We start from the raw sequence: 19665 nt of genomic DNA, 5'->3' as shown, positions 1-19665 counted from the left end.
TATGTACATATCAAAAACAGGGGATTATGTAGTTTCTTTGTTCATCTTAACAATAAGTCTCAACATCAATTAATATCATATTGAGGGGGTGAATATTCACTCATTATAAATTTCAGCATACACATTCATTATGTATTATTACCTATATAATTTATTTCTAGTATTGATATTTCTCTTAATGTTTTCTTGTCAAGTCTTTGGACATTTGTTTCTACATGAGTGTGACAAGGGAACAGCACTCTAACTTATCAAGAAAACTTTTGGCAAATTCAGTTTTGAAAACCAATCCAGTCGTCAATGGTATGATTTAATTTAAATTATTTGTCTAGCATCATAGACAGGGGGGAAGGGGGTAACTGAGAGAAGTTTTCCATGATACCTTTAGGCGCTAAACAAACTCGGCTCAGCTAGAGTGTGAATTTGAACTCAAGCTCTCTTGATGTAGGTAGCTCATTGGTTTATCCCACTCAGCCACACATCCCACACTCTAATTAGTTAGAAAAAAGGTTTTGTTGATTGATTATTAGACTCACATTCTGACCCTTGGTTTAAACTTGATCTCTTTATTTATTTTGAATATCTCAAGAGGAAGAAAAAAAAAGTGATATGTAAGAAATGAGTACCAACTGTTTGATCAACATAGTTCAGTGTAATTCTGTTGTACATCCTGTTAGAAAACTGTTGACAGTTCAGTGTTCCACTGTTCCATGTTTACTTTATTTGTTTTGTTGGATGTTTGCTTTATACAGACATGCCTACCATCCTGCATTATGCGGAACCGTCTCGCAAAATCATCAAAAAAAAGCTCACATGTTCCGCCGTCCCGCATTCACGCGTTTTTGTTCTACCGGATAGTAAAAGCTACACCTGTATTTCTATTAATATTGTTAGGCCCCTCCACGCTGTCTTTTCCAGATACGCCAAACGAAGGTAACACTTAAATATCGAAACAACACAGGCGAAAGGCAAACAATATAATGGTAGTCGACGCTGATAAACGATGTCCAACAAGAAGTTTAAACTAAATCTCCATGTTAATAAAAATATACCAATATCCAAAAAGTGGACATGATTCAATAATGTCAGTTCTGAAATACATTAACGTTTTTGTTTCAAATAAAAGAATTGGTTTTTAAAACTATGACTATGCATCAAATATTTTTTAGTACAAAGACAAGGCGTGTTAATCTAAAAAGAAATAAAATTTTACATTAAAAATTTGCATTACATACATAGCAGTGATGTCTGGCACTTTTTAAAAGCTTGTCTTGACCTATGAGTGGTCAAGTAAACATGTAATATTTCTTTACTACGTCATATCTGTCTAGATATGCAGGTATATCTCCAGAGGTAGAGATGAGCAACCCCCACCTCCTTTTGTTTCTTTAGTCCATAACATTGAGTTCACAGAATTCACAGCTGACCACATTAAGCCAGATGTCAACGTGTTGACACTGTCTAGAGGTCACATCTTATGAGGAAACTGAGTTTGTTTACTTGGAGAAGAATTTTTATTAGGGGGGGGGACTACAAGCCAAATCTTTATAAGGTTAATCTGGTATGAGTTTGGTTATTATGAGATAGGTTGTCAATCAAGGGTCTGGACCACAAGCCACACCTTTTATACTATTGGCCAAGTAATAAGTTTGTTTAGTTTGAGTTAAGTCTCAATTAGGAGGCTGGACTACAAGGCAAACAGACACTGACCAGGGGTATCTTTAAAGGGAGGGCTCAAGAGACTCAACACCCCCAACTTCTTATTTGTTTAATCCATGACAATGTATTGATAGACATTTACCATTCTTAAGCCAGAATGGATAATGCAGATTGTTGAGAAACATTGACACTGTTTAGAGGTCACTAGATGATGACACTAAGTTTGTTTACTTGGAGAGAAATGTCATTTGCGCTGAATACACATTCATTGCACAATAAAATAAAACAAATATGTGCATGTGTGCATGTATATATCTTTTTTTCCTTGTATTAAAACTAATTTCGATGTTTAATTCTATTGACTTAATATATAAAGGAAAACCTTACAGTAAAATTTAACATCGCAGAAAATAAATTGATCTAAAGCACCACAATTAGATCTAGCAAACAAAGAAAAAAATATGCTGGAATGTTAAGAAACACTTGACCTCTGTAACTAAGATACGGATATAATTTATCTATATGCTTGACTGACCATGCCAATGTATTATCTTTTTTTTGCCTGCACACTAAACACTATTGCGTATGCATGAGGGTCAACACAATCATCTATACCCACTACACTAGGACTACATGTGTAGGCTCACTACGGCTATCTAACCAGGTTGCTACAATCAGTTGAACACAAAGTCTATTTATGTTTTTTTTTTGGTAGGGAGGGTGTGGGTGAGTTTTTTCTTCTTCTATAGTTGGTTTTCCTAATTCTCTTAGATCCTTATAACAGTAGATCTAAACATAGATATCAATAGTAGGCCTACAGACTACAATTAAATCTATGCTTCGCAACATTTAAGGCTCAGGTTATAAGTAGGTATAATGGATGTTCCTGCTGTTAATAAAATATCGTTTGCCGCAAATGTATTAATAAATATATGACCTACTACGCTTAAGATTCCAACTATTAACTAACAGCTATCAGTATTAAGCCCTTAAAGCCAGAACCAGAATCAGTCTTTGGACTAAAAATTACAAATCTGATGACCAGTTGTTGCTCAGAAATTCTTGAACACATACATCCAATCACCATTCAAGCCAGATGAGAGATTTACATTAGTAAATAGTTAAATATATACTAACATATTTTACATTGACTCTCCAACACACAGCCTTTATGGTTGGTGGCCTCATACATACACACAGACACGCTCATGCTACACAGATTAATTTCTGTTTATAAATACTGTTAATCTTTAATAAATCAATCAGTAACAGAGTTTAAAACAATAAGGTATATACAAGGAAAAAAAATAATACCAACAAATATAAGTATATTATTTAACAGTTTTGTAAAATGTTCAGCAATACAAGCTATTTACAAGACTCTTAGGTATCCGGCTCCAGCCCTGTGCGCCCCTACAGAGTATATTCTATCTCACTCTATGTCAAAGTAGTGTGACTACCAAAACATTTGTACAGTTACTTATAACCAGGTGTCCAGTAGGAGGGCATAAGGGATACATGCTCTTGAATTAGCTACATCAATCTATTTTCAGTGTTTGTAGAGAATCATTAAAGCATTATGATTACAATAAAAATACTTTTTTTGTCCCTTGAAACATAAACTGAGTGCCTTTGCACCCCATAATATGAGAAACAGTATTAGTTCTAGCTAGATTTCCCCTTCTAACATAATTTGTAATGCAAACTTCATTACTATCTTTAATACTATCAAGCTTTACATAACTCTAAAACTGTTTCTATGTTTGTTTAGGTTATCCACAGTACCAGGAGCCATTCAATCTTGCCCAGCAGACAGGCTCCCATGAAGTACTTAGTGATGGTCAAACAAAGTTTATTAGACAAATGGTTCTAGAGAATCCAGTAGCTTGGTGGGATTCTGATCTGCATAACAAATCAATTAGTGTTGTTGGTTCTTATACTTGGTAAGTGATTACTATAAAAGCCAAACATAATAGAAATAGCAGGTTAGCAAGCTTTACAGAAAGACTTGTTACAGATGTTGATATACAGGGTGACCCAAAAGTAAGTTTACAGTTATTAAACTACCTTTCATATGGTTGAAGCTACTTGCTTAGTAATACCAATAAAAACATTCCTCAGAGTATAAATTATCAGTTTTAATGGTAAACATGATAGCTATGATAGCTACATTGTGATAAAATAGTTGATACTTGTTTATGTTGGTGTAACATTGTGAGAATGTATTTTAATGTGTTATTGTCTTAGTATCTTTCATCAGTTCATGTGTCATTCTAGCTTAATAAAACCTTGTTTTAGGTTTCTCTACAGTGTTACTTTAATTCTTATTACAATGTATTTAGTTAGAACAAGGCATGAAATGATGAAAGATACAATAGGTCAAATACTAGTATCTGTTGTAAATAATAGCAAGTAGTGTAGCAAGTAAATATCAACACTTGTAGCAGTAGTATGATTGATAAACAAATAGTAGTTTATGTAGTATAGTATATAAAAAAAAACACTAGGCTGTAGTCTGGGATGGTAAACCTGTAAACCTACTCTTGGGCCACCTTGTATATAGAAACTGAAAAATTTTTTTTGCAATACTTTGGAAACCCAAACTTTTGTTCTATAATGTAAGACTTTATAAAAATATAATACATTGCTCATTATTTAAATATGATTGTATAATGCAATCTGGCTTGGTTATTACTGTTGCAAGCCTATTCCATAAACTGACTCAAAGCATTGAATATAAAATTTTAATGATAAAGTTTACTAATTATTACACATTTAAGCATTCTTTTTTAAAATATCTCTAATATAAAAAGTTAAGCTCACTAAAACAACTTAAATCTCCTCACTAAGTCATTGCAATGTGCTAAATTAGCCTTTCTGATTTCATGATTATCCATGTAAGCTGTCCATTTCACACACTAGAAAATGCATTTTGTAATATATTTAGTTACTAAACCTTATATTTTATATTAATACAATAGACATTCTTCTATTTTATAGGTCTGATATTACAGACATCTGGTAATGTCTATATGTCAATAAATACATTGAGAATGTTAAGTCAATGATTAGATTAAGAATGGTAATGACTTAGTGTCAATGATTAGATTAAGAATGGTAATGACTTAGTGTCAATGATAACATTGCAAATGGAAATGTGTTAGTGTCAATGATTAGATTGAGAATGGTAATGTTTTAGTGTCAATGATTACATTCAGAATGGTAATGTCAATGATTACTTTGAGAATGGTAATGTCTTAGTGTTAATGATTAGATTAAGAATGGTAATTTCTTATTGTCAATTATGTCATTGACACTGGTAATGTTTTAGTATCAATGATTATATTGAGAATGGTAATGTCTAAGTGTCAATAATTACGTTGAGAATGTTATGTCAATGATTAGATTAAGAATGTTAATGACTTAGTGTAAATGATTACATTGAGAATGGTAATGTCTTATTGTCTATGATTACATTGAGAATGGTAATGTCTTAGTGTCAAAGATTAGATTAAGAATAATATGTCAATGATTAGATTAAGAATGGTAATGACTTAGTGTCAATGATTAGATTGAGAATGGTAATGTCCAAAAGACAATGCTTACATTAAGAATAATATGTCAATGATTAGATTAAGAATGGTAATGACTTAGTGTCAATGATTACATTGAAAATGGTAATGTCTTTTTGTCAGTGATTACATTGAGAATGGTAATGTCTTAGTGTCAATGATTAGATTAAGAATGGTAATGTTTTAGTGTCAATGATTACATTGAGAATGGTAATGTTTTAGTGTCAATGATTACATTGAGAATGGTAATGTCTAAGTGTCAATAAATACATTGAGAATGTTATGTCAATGATTAGATTAAGAATGGTAATGACTTAGTGTCAATGATTAGATTAAGAATGGTAATGACTTAGTGTCAATGATAACATTGAAAATGGAAATGTGTTAGTGTCAATGATTAGATTGAGAATGGTAATGTTTTAGTGTCAATGATTACATTCAGAATGGTAATGTCTTTTTGTCAATGATTACATTGAGAATGCTATGTCAATGATTACTTTGAGAATGGTAATGTGTTAGTGTCAATGATTACATTGAGAATGGTATTGTGTTAGTGTAAATGATTAGACTGAGAATGGTAATGTGTTAGTGTCAATGATTGGATTAAGAATGGTAAAGTTTTAGTGTCAATGATGACTTTGAAAATGGTAATGTGTTAGTGTCAATGATTACATTTTGAATGGTAATGTCTTAGTGTCAATGATTAGATTGAGAATGGTTATGTCTTAGTGTCAATGATTAGATTTAGCATGGTAATGACTTATGTCAATGAAAACATTGAGAATGGTAATGAGTTAGTGTCAATGATTAGATTGAGAATGGTAATGTCTTATTGTCTATGATTACATTGAGAATGGTAATGTCTTAGTGTCAAAGATTAGATTAAGAATAATATGTCAATGATTAGATTAAGAATGGTAATGACTTAGTGTCAATGATTACATTGAGAATGGTAATGTCTTTTTGTCAGTGATTACATTGAGAATGGTAATGTCTTAGTGTCAATGATTAGATTAAGAATGGTAATGTTTTAGTGTCAATGATTACATTGAGAATGGTAATTTTTTAGTGTCAATGATTACATTGAGAATGGTAATGTCTAAGTGTCAATAAATACATTGAGAATGTTATGTCAATGATTAGATTAAGAATGGTAATGACTTAGTGTCAATGATTAGATTAAGAATGGTAATGACTTAGTGTCAATGATAACATTGAAAATGGAAATGTGTTAGTGTCAATGATTAGATTGAGAATGGTAATGTTTTAGTGTCAATGATTACATTCAGAATGGTAATGTCTTTTTGTCAATGATTACATTGAGAATGCTATGTCAATGATTACTTTGAGAATGGTAATGTGTTAGTGTCAATGATTACATTGAGAATGGTATTGTGTTAGTGTAAATGATTAGACTGAGAATGGTAATGTGTTAGTGTCAATGATTGGATTAAGAATGGTAAAGTTTTAGTGTCAATGATGACTTTGAAAATGGTAATGTGTTAGTGTCAATGATTACATTTTGAATGGTAATGTCTTAGTGTCAATGATTAGATTGAGAATGGTTATGTCTTAGTGTCAATGATTAGATTTAGCATGGTAATGACTTATGTCAATGAAAACATTGAAAATGGTAATGAGTTAGTGTCAATGATTAGATTGAGAATGGTAATGTCTTATTGTCTATGATTAGATTGAGAATGGTAATGACTTAGTGTCAATGATTATATTGAGAATGGTAATGTGTTAGTGTCAATGATTAGATTGAGAATTATAATGTGTTAGTGTCAATGATAAGATTATGAATGGTAATGTGTTTGTGTAAATAATAAGATTGAGAATGGTATTGTGTTAGTGTAAATGATTAGACTGAGAATGGTAATGTGTTAGTGTCAATGATTAGATTGAGAATGGTAAAGTTTTAGTGTCAATGATGACTTTGAGAATGGTAATGTGTTAGTGTCAATGATTACATTTTGAATGGTAATGTCTTAGTGTCAATGATTAGATTGAGAATTGTAATGTCTTAGTGTCAATGATTAGATTGAGCATGGTAATGACTTATGATGTCAATGAAAACATTGAAAATTGTAATGAGTTAGTGTCAATGATTAGATTGAGAATGGTAAGGTCTTAGTGTCAATGATTAGATTGAGAATAGTAATGTCTTAGTGTCAATGATGAGATTGAGAATGGTAATGTCTTAGTGTCAATGATTACATTGAGAATGGTAATGACTTAGTAATATTGATTTGATTCAGAATGGTAATGACTTAATTTCAATGAAAACATAAAAAATGGTTATGTGTTAGTGTTAATGATTAGATTGAGAATGGAAATGTCTTAGTGTCAATGATGACTTTGAAAATAGTAATGTGTTAGTGTCAATGATTACATTGAGAATGCTATGTCAACGATTACTTTGAGATTCAATGTCTTAGTGTCAATGATTAGATTGAGAATGGTAAGGTCTTAGTGTCAATGATTAGATTAAGAATGGTAATGACCTAGTGTCAATAATTAGATTGAGAATGGTAATGTCTTAGTGTCAATGATTACATTGAGAATAGTAATGTCTTAGTGTCAATGATTAGATTGAGAATGGTAATGTCTTAGTGTCAATGATGACTTTGAGAATAGTAATGTGTTAGTGTCAATGATTACATTGAGAATGCTATGTCAATGATTACTTTGAGAATGGTAATGTCTTAGTGTCAATGATTAGATTGAGAATGGTAATGTCTTAGTGTCAATGATTAGATTAAGAATGGTAATGACCAAGTGTCAATGATTAGATTCAGAATGGTAATGTCTTAGTGTCAATGATTACATTGAGAATAGTAATGTCTTAGTGCCAATGATGACAGTGAGAATGTTAATGTCTTAGTGTCAATGATTAGATTGAGAATGGTAATGTCTTAGTGTCAATGATGACTTTGAGAATAGTAATATGTTAGTGTCAATGATTACATTGAGAATGCTATGTCAATGATTACTTTGAGAATGGTAATGACTTAGTGTCAAGGATTAGATTGAGAATGGTAATGTCTTAGTGTCAATGATTAGATTAAGAATGGTAATGATCTAGTGTCAATGATTAGATTCAGAATGGTAATGTCTTAGTGTCAATGATTACATTATGAATGGTAATGTCTTATTGTCAATGATTACATTGAGAATGCTATGTCAATGATTACTTTAAGAATGTTAATGTGTTAGTGTCAATAATTAGACTGAGAATGGTAATGTCTTAGTGTCAATGATTAGATTGAGAATTATAATGTGTTAGTGTCAATGAAAAGATTATGAATGGTAATGTGTTTGTGTCAATAATAAGATTGAGAATGGTATTGTGTTAGTGTAAATGATTAGACTGAGAATGGTAATGTGTTAGTGTCAATGATTAGATTAAGAATGGTAAAGTTTTAGTGTCAATGATGACTTTGAAAATGGTAATATGTTAGTGTCAATGATTAGATTTAGAATGGTAATGTGTCAGTGTCAATGATTAGATTGAGAATAGTAACGTGTTTGTGTCAATGATGAGATTGAGAATGGTATTGTGTCAGTGTCAATGATTAGATTGAGAATAGTAATGTGTTTGTGTCAATTATGAGATTGAGAATGGTATTGTGTCAGTGTCAATGATTAAATTGAGAATAGTAATGTCTTAGTGCCAATGATAACAGTGAGAATGGTATGTCATAGTGCCAATAATGACAGTAAGAATGGTAATGTCTTAGTGTCATTGATTAGATTGAGAATGGTAATGTCTTGGTGTCAATGATTACATTGAGAATGGTAATGTATTAGTGTAAATGATTATACTGAGAATGGTAATGTCTTAGTGTCAATGATAACAGTGAGAATGGTAATGTCTTATAGTCAATGATTACATTGAGAATGGTAATGTCATAGTGCCAATAATGACAGTAATAATGGTAATGTCTTAGTGTCAATGATTAGATTGAGAATGGTAATGTCTAAGTGACAATGATTACATTAAGAATAATATGTCAATGATTACATTAAGAATAATATGTCAATGATTAGATTAAGAATGGTAATGACTTAGTGTCAATGAAATCAGAATCAGACACAACAGCAGTGGCAGTCAGACAGCTCATCAGGAATCAGTACTAAGAGAGATGTTGATGGTAAGGCAGGCTTAAATTTGTTTAAAACCTGTCGAATGTTTTTAGGATCAGTGATTGAGAGAGATGTAGATTTTAAGGCAGGCTTAAACTTGTCAATTATTTTTAGGATCAATGATTCTTCTGATCTTTTTTATTCATTTGTGATATTTGTCTTATGTTGAACAGGACGCTCCAAAGATGTCAAACCTGAACTCAGTTCAAGAGAAGAGAAGAGAGCTACAGAAAGTGAAAGAGAGAAGAGAGCAGCAGAGAAAAAAGAGAATCTACACTGGTAAACTGACATCAAGTGACTTTTATTTCACAGACTACTGCTTCTACCTGCTCTAGGTACTGCATCATTCTTCCATTCTATCTATGTTTGTTGGTATTATATACTTGTTTTTAACATTTTTTAAATTAATTTTGTCATATTCAAAATATTTCATACAGTTTTGATCTGAGTTTTTTTTCTTAATATTTGCTTTTAATTGGAGTTATAGGGTTATAGGTCTGTCACTTCTTGAACCTGTCACTTCTTGAACTTGTCAGTTCTAGTTGGTGCTAAAGGAAAGCAAACTTCCTCACATTTTCTATTTACATAATTCTTCTTTTTCTTTCATGTGGTTTGATCAGGTTGAAGAATGGAGCTCTAGTTTCTCCTTTGTGTTATATCTAAATTGTGGTTCTCTTGTGCTAGTTTTCTTTGTTTATGACTTTATTTTAAACTTTACCACAATTGTCAAATGACAATTTAAATTGTACAAACATCCCAACCCAATCGATCTGTACAATAAATGCATCGTTCTTTTTTTCTTTGTTAGTAAAATACATTTTTTCATGTTTTTTTTACTAAACCCAGGTTTAACTTGTAATATTTATTTCAATTTTGTTAGAGTAAAGAAAGAAGCTCGAGATAGTCCTGACCAATACCACAGGCAGGCAGGCACAGATCAGACTGAGGACTCAGTAAGGCCCGAAATGCCCAATGAGGAGAAATTGAAGAAAAGTGACCGCTAAGACAGGGAAGCAACCAAGCTGGCCAAAGAGAAAGCCAAAGAAGAGAAGCATGAGAGGAAAGAACATGAAGCCTTTGCCAAGGAGGAAGAGAGACATTCATCCAGGGTGAAAGACTACGAAGGGAGCAGTGCAAGCCACAACTTGAGCGCATCCTCCCACAGACATAGTGCTGAGCCATCACCCAAACATTTGGAGGAAAGAGGTACAAAGTCAACTGTAATATCAATAGTTCAGGATCAGTTAGGAAAGTTGATTATTCATCTACCTTTTTTTTTTAACTTTCTCTTCCTGTGAACTTCTCACTGACCAATTTATTTTTGGGCTAGCCCTCCATCATTTCTTTAGTGGGATGGAATCTTGTGACCAACTTGGACATTAAGTAGTCAGTTAGTTCTCATGGTTAGATCTCCTGGACATTAAGTAGCCAGTTAGTTAAGTTTTCAAGGCTAGATCTCCTGTTCTTATGATACCTGTATTTCTAAATAGCTGGTTTCTAATCTATGCAAAATGTGACAATTTTTCTGTTTTCCAATAAATGTACCTGTTAAAGTTAAGTTAAATGTACCTTTAAGAATTAAGTTAAATATAGACTGACCTAAAATACAGAATTTAAACTTTCATTTTTCTCTGGAATTGTAAACGTCTATTTCAAAGCTTGACATTTTACCACTCTGCCTCCTGTTGTACAGTTTTGTGTATACTAGTTCTACTGAAGAGAGAAAAAATATTCTTTTAAGTCACATGATTTCTTTCCATATTATTTATTTTCTATGGGGCTTTTTAAATAGTGATATAAAACATCCAGTTAATAGAAGCAGTGCTCTTCTTTTACAAGTGTGGAATACATTTTTGATTGATTCAATCAGTTAGCAACAAAAGCAATGCCAATATTCTCTGATTATTTGTCCACATTTGCCAGACAATCCTTTTTCTCAATCACTGTAAGCATTATTCTTTATTTGTCATTTGTTCTATACCATTACAGTTGTTCTGAAGACCAAATCTGGTTTCAGTGGAAACTTCTTAATTATTTTTTTTCAGATCCTAAACGAAGGCGTCTGGAAATGAGTGGGTCATCTCAGGTTAGTATACAAGTGTAGTGGAAGGTTTTTGTCCTGAGACAAGTTCTCCCAGACAAGCTAACCACAATATGGTTTAAGGAGTATCCTCTCCGTCAAGTGTTAAAGCGTATAAGATAACCCAAAGTCTAATGTGAATAAAACAAGATCAAATGGAAAGTGTTCAAAGCAGAGATCAAATCAATAAGGAAATCAATGTGGAAACGGAAGTAGAAGGTGAAACAAGGAGAGAATTAACAGAAGAGAGCTTGAATAAACAAGAGAAATGGAGGCAGTAAGATCCAAAAATGCTGGGGCCAGATGACAAGAGACGAAGGCACAAAATGGATGATACTGATACATTGCGGCTTGAGAAAAAGGTGAATCCCAGACATAGAGAGCACAGTGACAAGGAAAATGAAAATGTCTATGTTAAAAACAAAGAGCTTGATCACTTTGAAACCCTTCCTTCAAAACAATAACATTGATAAGCAGCTTGCATAGAGAGAGACAAATCTTGGATGGATAACTTATTTTTTGATGTATATTGCAAGTGGTCAGGTTTGAAACCAACTAACGTCACTCTGCCTACGACTGCCTATTGCGTCATGTAATATTGTTGCCAAAGAAACCAATGGAACAGAGGAAGAAATTTACCTTTCAAGGTGTCAAAAGCCTGATCTGTTTGATAAGCATCCTTTTCTTGAGGAGATAGAGGTGTAGTGAACAAAAATCTTTCTGTGAAGAGAGGAAATTGGTCTTATGAAACATGCTGCTCATCAGCCTTTGGTTTACCAATATGTGCAGTTAAAGTCAAAGAAGCATTTATTGAAAGATACTGACATATGATGACTGAAATATAGACGCCTTGAAAGTTGATAGTAGGGAAGATAATAAATGATCTCTTCTTGCTGCTGTTAATACCACCTGCAAACCATTCGACTAGCAGAGTCCTGATATCAAAAGAAAGTCATTATTTGAGCAAAGTTATAAAATGCTGCTGTCTGAACGAAGCAGTGCTGTCTTCCCACCTGGTCAGAAGTCTCAAGTGAAGTTGGTGTCTTCAGCATGTTGAGTGACTGCCAGCTACGTTGATGTACTGCTGTGATACAAGAGTTAATCCATCCTCTGCAGCTGTCTGAAACAACCTAAGAACAAGGTCATACTGAAGGAGCCATACAGAAACGAATCATTCTCCATCCTCTATCCACTGAAATGAAAACAACTAGCAGGGCCTATAACATCCAACCCTTTCTGGATTTTGTTTTAAAGTATTTAAAAAGGCAAGAATTCAGTGCAGATATCAATAAGAAATATTAACATTGATGAAAGCTGTGATTTGACATGTATTCTGAGGCAGTGACCATTTGGAATTCTCCATGGGTATCCATTTTTAAATTCTGATACTTATGCTATTGGAAATAGTTATTAGGTTTAAAACAAGCTTCTTTGTGATGTTTGAGTTATAACCTGTTTTCTGTAGACATCAACTCAATTTGCCCACGTTGAGAGTAAATTTTGCACTATGCTATATATTAGATAACATCACTAAAGCTTCCAGTATAAAAGGGCTACTAGACTCTCAACCTGTCTGCATTGCATTCTTGGTCCCCTGTTTACCTGTCAGCTTGTTTTGTGATGATGTTTTGACGTGTAGCTGCTTATTGTCACTCCAGTGCGATTGTTCCTTTGTCTTACTTCTGTTAACAATACTTGTCTTTTGTAGTATGTAAATAACAGGAAATGTAATTAATATGTTTGTCTTTATGCTGCACTGTTAGCATGTTCCAAAAAAAAAGGGGGTGGTGGAATGGAGCCGTGATCAGTGGCAATACAGTGGTCTCAGCGAAGTAGCAATGGAAAGATGACTAGAAACTTTTTAAGACCAGAAAGTGTTGACCGTAGAGAGGGACTGAGTACATTTCTTGGCTAGTAAGAATACAAATGAAATGTTAACAGGAAGGTGGGAGAACAAACTTGATAGAAACAGTTGTGAGTACTGTACACATTGTTTTGTGAGTGTACTGTACACTTTGTTTTGTGAGTGTACTGTACATTTTGGTCCATGAATAAACAAACCAGCAGTAGATTGTATGCAACATTGATTTTGTCTGTCTCTATTTTTCATTATTGCACATCACTTTGAATGTTGGTTCTAAAAGTAACTTATGTCCATTATCTAAGTGATAATGATGGATGCCAATGTATTTTTCAAAACTTTCTTTCTGTTTATTGATGTAAACCTGTTTCATTTTTTTTGACCAAAAATGTTTTACTTCCATTAGAACAAGACCCATATGAAAGTAAAAGCTGACCCAAGTCTAAACATGTGTGGGCCTATTTGTAAAATGTATTGTTCAGAAAGAAATGAATGTATCCAAATTAAAAAAAAAAGATCTTGAAATAATATTCATTCAGTAACATAAAAAAGATACCAACATAACCTAGAAATAAAACTTCTATATTAAATATCATGAGAGATAGTGCTGTCCACCTTCATTCAACCCAAACTTGAAGGTGAATCACATAGGGTAATAGGTTTTCTTTGAAACCATATCTTATTCTCAAGACTTCTTATAGAAATTTTCTACTTAGGTCTTACAACTGCAAAAGCTAAACTCATAAGTCAAATAAAAGTTTCACTAATTAGTGTCTTGCTTTTATCAGAAACATTTGTTTAATTGTTTTAAAATATTTTTCTTGCTGCAATGAAAGCTGTTTCAATTGTCTTCAATTCATCATGCCCTGATCATATGTTGTTTGATATAGCAATGTTTTCATTGGTTTTTTTTTTGGGGGGGGGGGGGAAGATAAGGGCATGATGAATTGCACACTGGCCTGGCATGGTTGTGGCACTAAAACAAAACATGAGATGCTTTGCCACCACATCATCTTCTTCTTTACCACCACAACAGCCACTGCATGTCATGTTGACATGTTGTGCAACTTACTTCTTGATTGTAGGAGTCACCAGTGGATGGACAAAGCAAGCACAGAAAGGTAATGACCTTGTGACCTCTAGACACACTAAGTCAGCCCCATCTCTTTTAGCCTGCTTCCTTCTAAAAGTATTTTTGATATGGCATCTTCTGTCCAAGCTAAACATAATTTTTAAAAATGATGGGGTGGCTTAGCTTATGTGATATACAATATATACCTGGATATTCGTTGTTTAAAGTGTGACTTCATAATGGCTTAGACTATCAAATTACATAAAACTAATTTAAATTGCTTTAGCTGTCATTTTGGGATCATCAATCTCTGATGGTCTGCAGTTAACTTTAAACATTTTATTCCTAGATAAAATCTCAGCTTTTGTTTCATTGATTTACTCTTTAAAAAAAATTCTCTTGTTGTTTATACCTTAAATGAGAAAAGAAAATTGCCTGCACTTGGTCAACTAATTTGTGAAATGTAAAAGATGTTTATGTTAAAGCTCATTGTGGTATTTACACCAATCAGTGGACACTTTAACAGTAAATACCACTTGATAGAGCACTGTTTGGTAACAGCAACAGATATAGAGCTCTAATTCCCAGTTTACTTATTATTTGACAGAGTCCCACAAGTCAAGAAGCTGATGAGTCTTTTGAAATGGAAAAAGATCGTAAAGATAAAAAGAGGGTATGTTTATTTTATTTTTTTTTGTGTCCTAGTGTAAATCTTTTTTTAACTCTTTCTCTCCATAATTATTTTCTATGTTCCAACTGAATTATCCATTTTGCTCATATGTATTTCACTACCCCTGTTATGATTAAACTTCAACAACTTGTTTGTTTGTTTTCGGAAAATGTTAAGTTTGGTATAGAATTAAATGGGACTGTATGCCTTTTTTAGATAAATACTAATATTTATAAAACCTAACCGATATTTTATTTTGGATAATGGAATGTAAAAATAAAAACTTACTGACTTACCAAGTCTATTAAGATCTAGACCATATTTTATGATCCAAACTGAACTAAAACTGTTCTTAATGATAGTTATTCATATTTTAACATAACTTAATATATAATGTATATAAAACATAAATTAATTGTCTTGAGCTCACTATCCCATGTCATTTTCATATGAAAAATTAATATTAAATATAGATCCTTTTTTTTTAGCCCCCACTCTTGAAAAACATCCTTTTTTTGGGAAAAACACGATTGAAAATAAGAAATCTGTGTATTCCAAGGGGAACTATTCAAAATTAAATTTTAAGCAATTAAAAACATTTTGGTGTATATTTTAAGAAAAGATTATGAATTGTATTATTCTTAAATGCTATAAAAATGTAGACTAGGACACATTGGGATAATTGTTAAGTGGTATCAAATTAGTTTAGGAGAGATTATAAATGTATTATATCAACTCCAGTGATTCTCTTCAGGAACACTGTTGAAACCTATGACCCAGAACTTTCCAAAAGAAGAAAAAGTGAGGATCATTATCTAGCTTCACGTACGTATTGATAGAATCATTCTAGAACTCCTTGTTTTACACACTTCTGTACAAATATTTTTGAGATGAAGGCACTGCCTCAAGGCTCCAAACTTTTTTTTCTCCACTAAATGTAGGCAAACAAAATGGGGAAGCCAATGGATCCTCCAAAATGTATGCAGAGAGAGATTATAAAGAGAAATCTAAACAACAGAGTCACTCCTCTAAGAGCAAGGTAAACTTTTCACCTTCACCTGTCCCTTAGTCTGTTGAACTATTGGGGCACCACACAATATAGGTCAACCATCTTTCTCCATTCCTCTTAATAGAATCTCTTTCATTGGCAGGCCTGTCCATTCTTTAATGTTGTGTTCCCATTGCTTCCTCTGTCTCCTTTTTTTTCCTGGTGCTGTTCCCTGGAGGAGAGTTTTGCAAGCACTGAGGACCTTTTGATATTGCCATAAAGGTTTAATTTGTGTTATTTTACAGAGGTAAACATTTATGGACAGAAAACTGATTTTTTGGTTTTGTTATATTCACTAAGAACCATTCTTCACATGTGAAATAATTGACATAAATAAGCATGGTCTAAAAGCTTTTGTTTTCAAATTATTTTATACACATACATCTAAACTATTTTTTAAATACTAAAATGTAACTAAATTAATTGTATATTCAATGCTATTAGTAGTACCACAACAATGTACATAGATTACTTACAGTCCACTAATAACATACACTTTTGATTTAGAAATCAAGTAATAGAAAAACAAAGTTTTTTTTTTCTTCTTCTTCAAATTAAGTAAGCATCAATCTATTGTAAAGCCATGTTAAACATATGTGTTTTTAATTTACAATAGTTGTTTAGTATCTTTCTTATCTGAAGCTGGTAATACAATTCAGGTGTTAGTTTTTGTGTAACAGTAATAAGGCATGACCATGTCTGACTTGCAGTGTTCTATTGCTTTACATGGGTGCACATTTCTTTAATTATTTTTTTATTTTTTTCATTTGCTTTGAATTAGAGAATTTATTTAATAATTCTCTATACCTCTCTATGTCTTAAGTTTTGACTTGTTTGATTTTTTCCTTTTCTCCAGGAACAGTTTAATGAAACAGATGGATCTCCAAAACTGAAGATGAAAGAAAAGAGAGACAAATCATATCCTTGATCTAGGGACTGAGACTTGATTATGTAGTCAGCTGGGGCTTAATTATTTAGTCTTTATGGTAAATACTTTCTGGTCTTAAAGTTTCTAGTAATCATTCCATTGCTAGATACATGAGTGAGGTGTGTATATTAAACATTTCAATTGGGAATTAAACATTTCAATTGGGAAAGGTAGAAAAAAAAATCCAGTCACTTTAAAAAAAAAACATAAAAATCAGTTGGTCCTTCTCATGTTTGAATTCAATAGTTTGTAATAATGGCAGTTTAACTTTAAAATAGTCATTATGTTCATCCATCCCGGTGGGACTACAGCCCTTGGAGGGCCCTGACCTACTATAGCACATCTTTTCATTCTGATCTATCCTGCTGTTCTAGATCTGCCTCTACATTGTCAAGCCACTGTACTGTGGCCTACCTTTGAGGTGCCTGCTTTTTGTTTGTTTTGTGAACAATCTTTGCTGCTTCTCTGTTCTCTGACATTCTTTCAAGGTGACCTGCCCAGCGTAATCTGTTCCTTTTTATTTCCGTCATTATGGAGGGGGGTCTTGGTATATTAGTGATCATATTACTAATTAGAGCCTAGTAATAGATAATGTTGCCTCTTAGTACTTAAGTTAGTAGTCTGATTGAAAGTGTATAATTTCCTTAACTTCTTCTCACATGTTCCAAAAAAACAGAAAAAATAAAACCAGTTTGATCTGGATGTTTCCAGACTGCAGTCTCTTGTTGACTATTGTTAGTTGGATGGCAAATGTGCAGCTTTTTAAACCTTTTTTTTTCCTTTTGAAACATTGATTTATATATTTCTCAAACATTTTTAGATAGTAACATATGTTGATCTGTAGATCTAGTGTGGGTGAATGTGTGATATCATGTACATTAGACTCTGGCCATTCAGTTGGTTCTGTAAAATTACAAAGTGACACTTTTTTTTTCTTGATATTGTTGACTTATGAATTAGAACTCAGGCTTTTGTTGAAACAGATCTGCCTTCTGGTCAAATTATATTGAGTCATTTCTCCAGGTTCAAAACAGTTCAACTTATGGACCAAGGTGTTGAGTTGATCGTTTCACTTGTTCAATTGAAATCCTATCCAGTCCTAGTTCAAAGTCTTAGTGTTAGTGGCTAGCATTGCTTCCAGTCCTGTGGGATCTACTGGACCATTTTTGCTTTACACACAGATTTCATGTATTTATGTTTGCTTCAAATTAAGGGTCTAAGTGACCTCGGTTGACTATGTTGATCATTGAATAAATGAACTGACATGTCCTTAGATTATAGTTTTGCTTGTTAATATATTTTCTTGTGTTGAATAGATTAAGTTTTAAGTTAAGAAATACTGAGATTGTTTCATAACTTCTCAGCCAGCACATTACAATGAGGGATGTACTGCACTAATCTAAATACTTTGTAACTACATCTCAGTTTGAAAGAAAATCAATAATTATAAACTAGTTCTGAAATTACACATTTGAAACCAAAAGAAAATTCAAGACAAGTCGAAGCGGGCGAAAAAGAACCTTAAGTGATAACAGCTGAACCATTGTTATGTCTGCTGAATGTAACATTATATGTAAGTCACAGCTGGGACTGTGTAGCTGTTATGTGAAATACTGAAACTGTATACTCAAAAAGCCTTATTAACTCACCAATATAAGTAACTGGCACCAAAAGGGCGATTTAGCAGAACTACAGGCAACTGAATATAAAAGAATATATAGCTGCAATCTCACTGCTCAAACAAGGCATGATAGAGGCTGTTCTTTTTAGCTACATCATCTGCAAGTTTCATTAGCCCCCTTTTTTTTTGTACCACCAAAGAGCATCTAGTCTCCTAGAAATGTTTTTTATTACTATTTCAGCTTCATCGGGCATCTGATAATAATTGTACTCTGCCAAGTTGCTTCCCTTTAATATTATCCTATTTACTGCTGCAGTCCATGTTGTTGTTTTTTTTTTAGAAGTATTTGCCTTTTGATTCAGCCCCAAATCTCTGTTTTCAACAGACATCAAACAGGTTCTTGTCTTAACCACTGTTAGCAACTACTGGCAATACAGAAAATGAAAAATACAGAAACTTAGCCTATAATACATATGGGATCTGATATAAAACACTAGCGATATGGTCAAGAATCTAATGAAGACCACTGGCCTATATTAGAATACACAAACGATCCATATTTCATACAGAAATGAATAACGAACAAAGTTTAGAAGAAAATGTGCGAAAACGCAAAATTACTTAAACTTGGGAAATGTTTTCTGTGCATTGATGTATGAACATAGATATGAAACTAAGTAAGGGCAGTCACTACTGCGTACTAAATATTTGGTTTACGGCAATACTGTACATTCTATAATATCGAGGTGGTCCACGTTTGATCCTGGTCCATATTGCAAGCCTCTCCCATTCTAAGTGATGAACTAACAACATAACTACTATATTTCGTAGAGGATTCGCTGTAGAAAGAACAGCAATTCAATATAAGGTTGTGCTTGTAGGCTATAGGCCTACATTGAGATTCTGTGGTCTACCAGCCAATTACTAGCCTTTGGGTGACCCATGGGTCACAATCCCCCTCTCGACCTTGCTGGTGAAATTCAATGGAACGCTTCGTGTTACATTTGG

At 32.9% G+C, this 19665-nt stretch overlaps 1 protein-coding gene across 1 annotated transcript; it reads left to right on the top strand.

The window, feature by feature from the left end:
* The first annotated feature begins 215 nt into the window (after window positions 1–215).
* Window positions 216–17967, top strand: LOC129923339 (uncharacterized). Its single transcript, XM_056013793.1, has 12 exons — window positions 216–300; window positions 3428–3599; window positions 3955–4054; window positions 9319–9385; window positions 10383–10583; window positions 11423–11463; window positions 14255–14439; window positions 14998–15063; window positions 15815–15885; window positions 16002–16099; window positions 16965–17028; window positions 17698–17967. The coding sequence occupies exons 1-12, from the start codon at window positions 216–218 to the stop codon at window positions 17730–17732; spliced, it is 1185 nt and encodes a 394-aa protein (XP_055869768.1). The 3' UTR covers window positions 17733–17967.
* The last annotated feature ends 1698 nt before the right edge of the window (window positions 17968–19665 follow it).

Source organism: Biomphalaria glabrata, chromosome 16 (assembly GCF_947242115.1).
Source record: "Biomphalaria glabrata chromosome 16, xgBioGlab47.1, whole genome shotgun sequence".
Taxonomy (NCBI): domain Eukaryota; kingdom Metazoa; phylum Mollusca; class Gastropoda; family Planorbidae; genus Biomphalaria; species Biomphalaria glabrata.
This window is presented reverse-complemented; position numbering and strand designations above follow the sequence as displayed.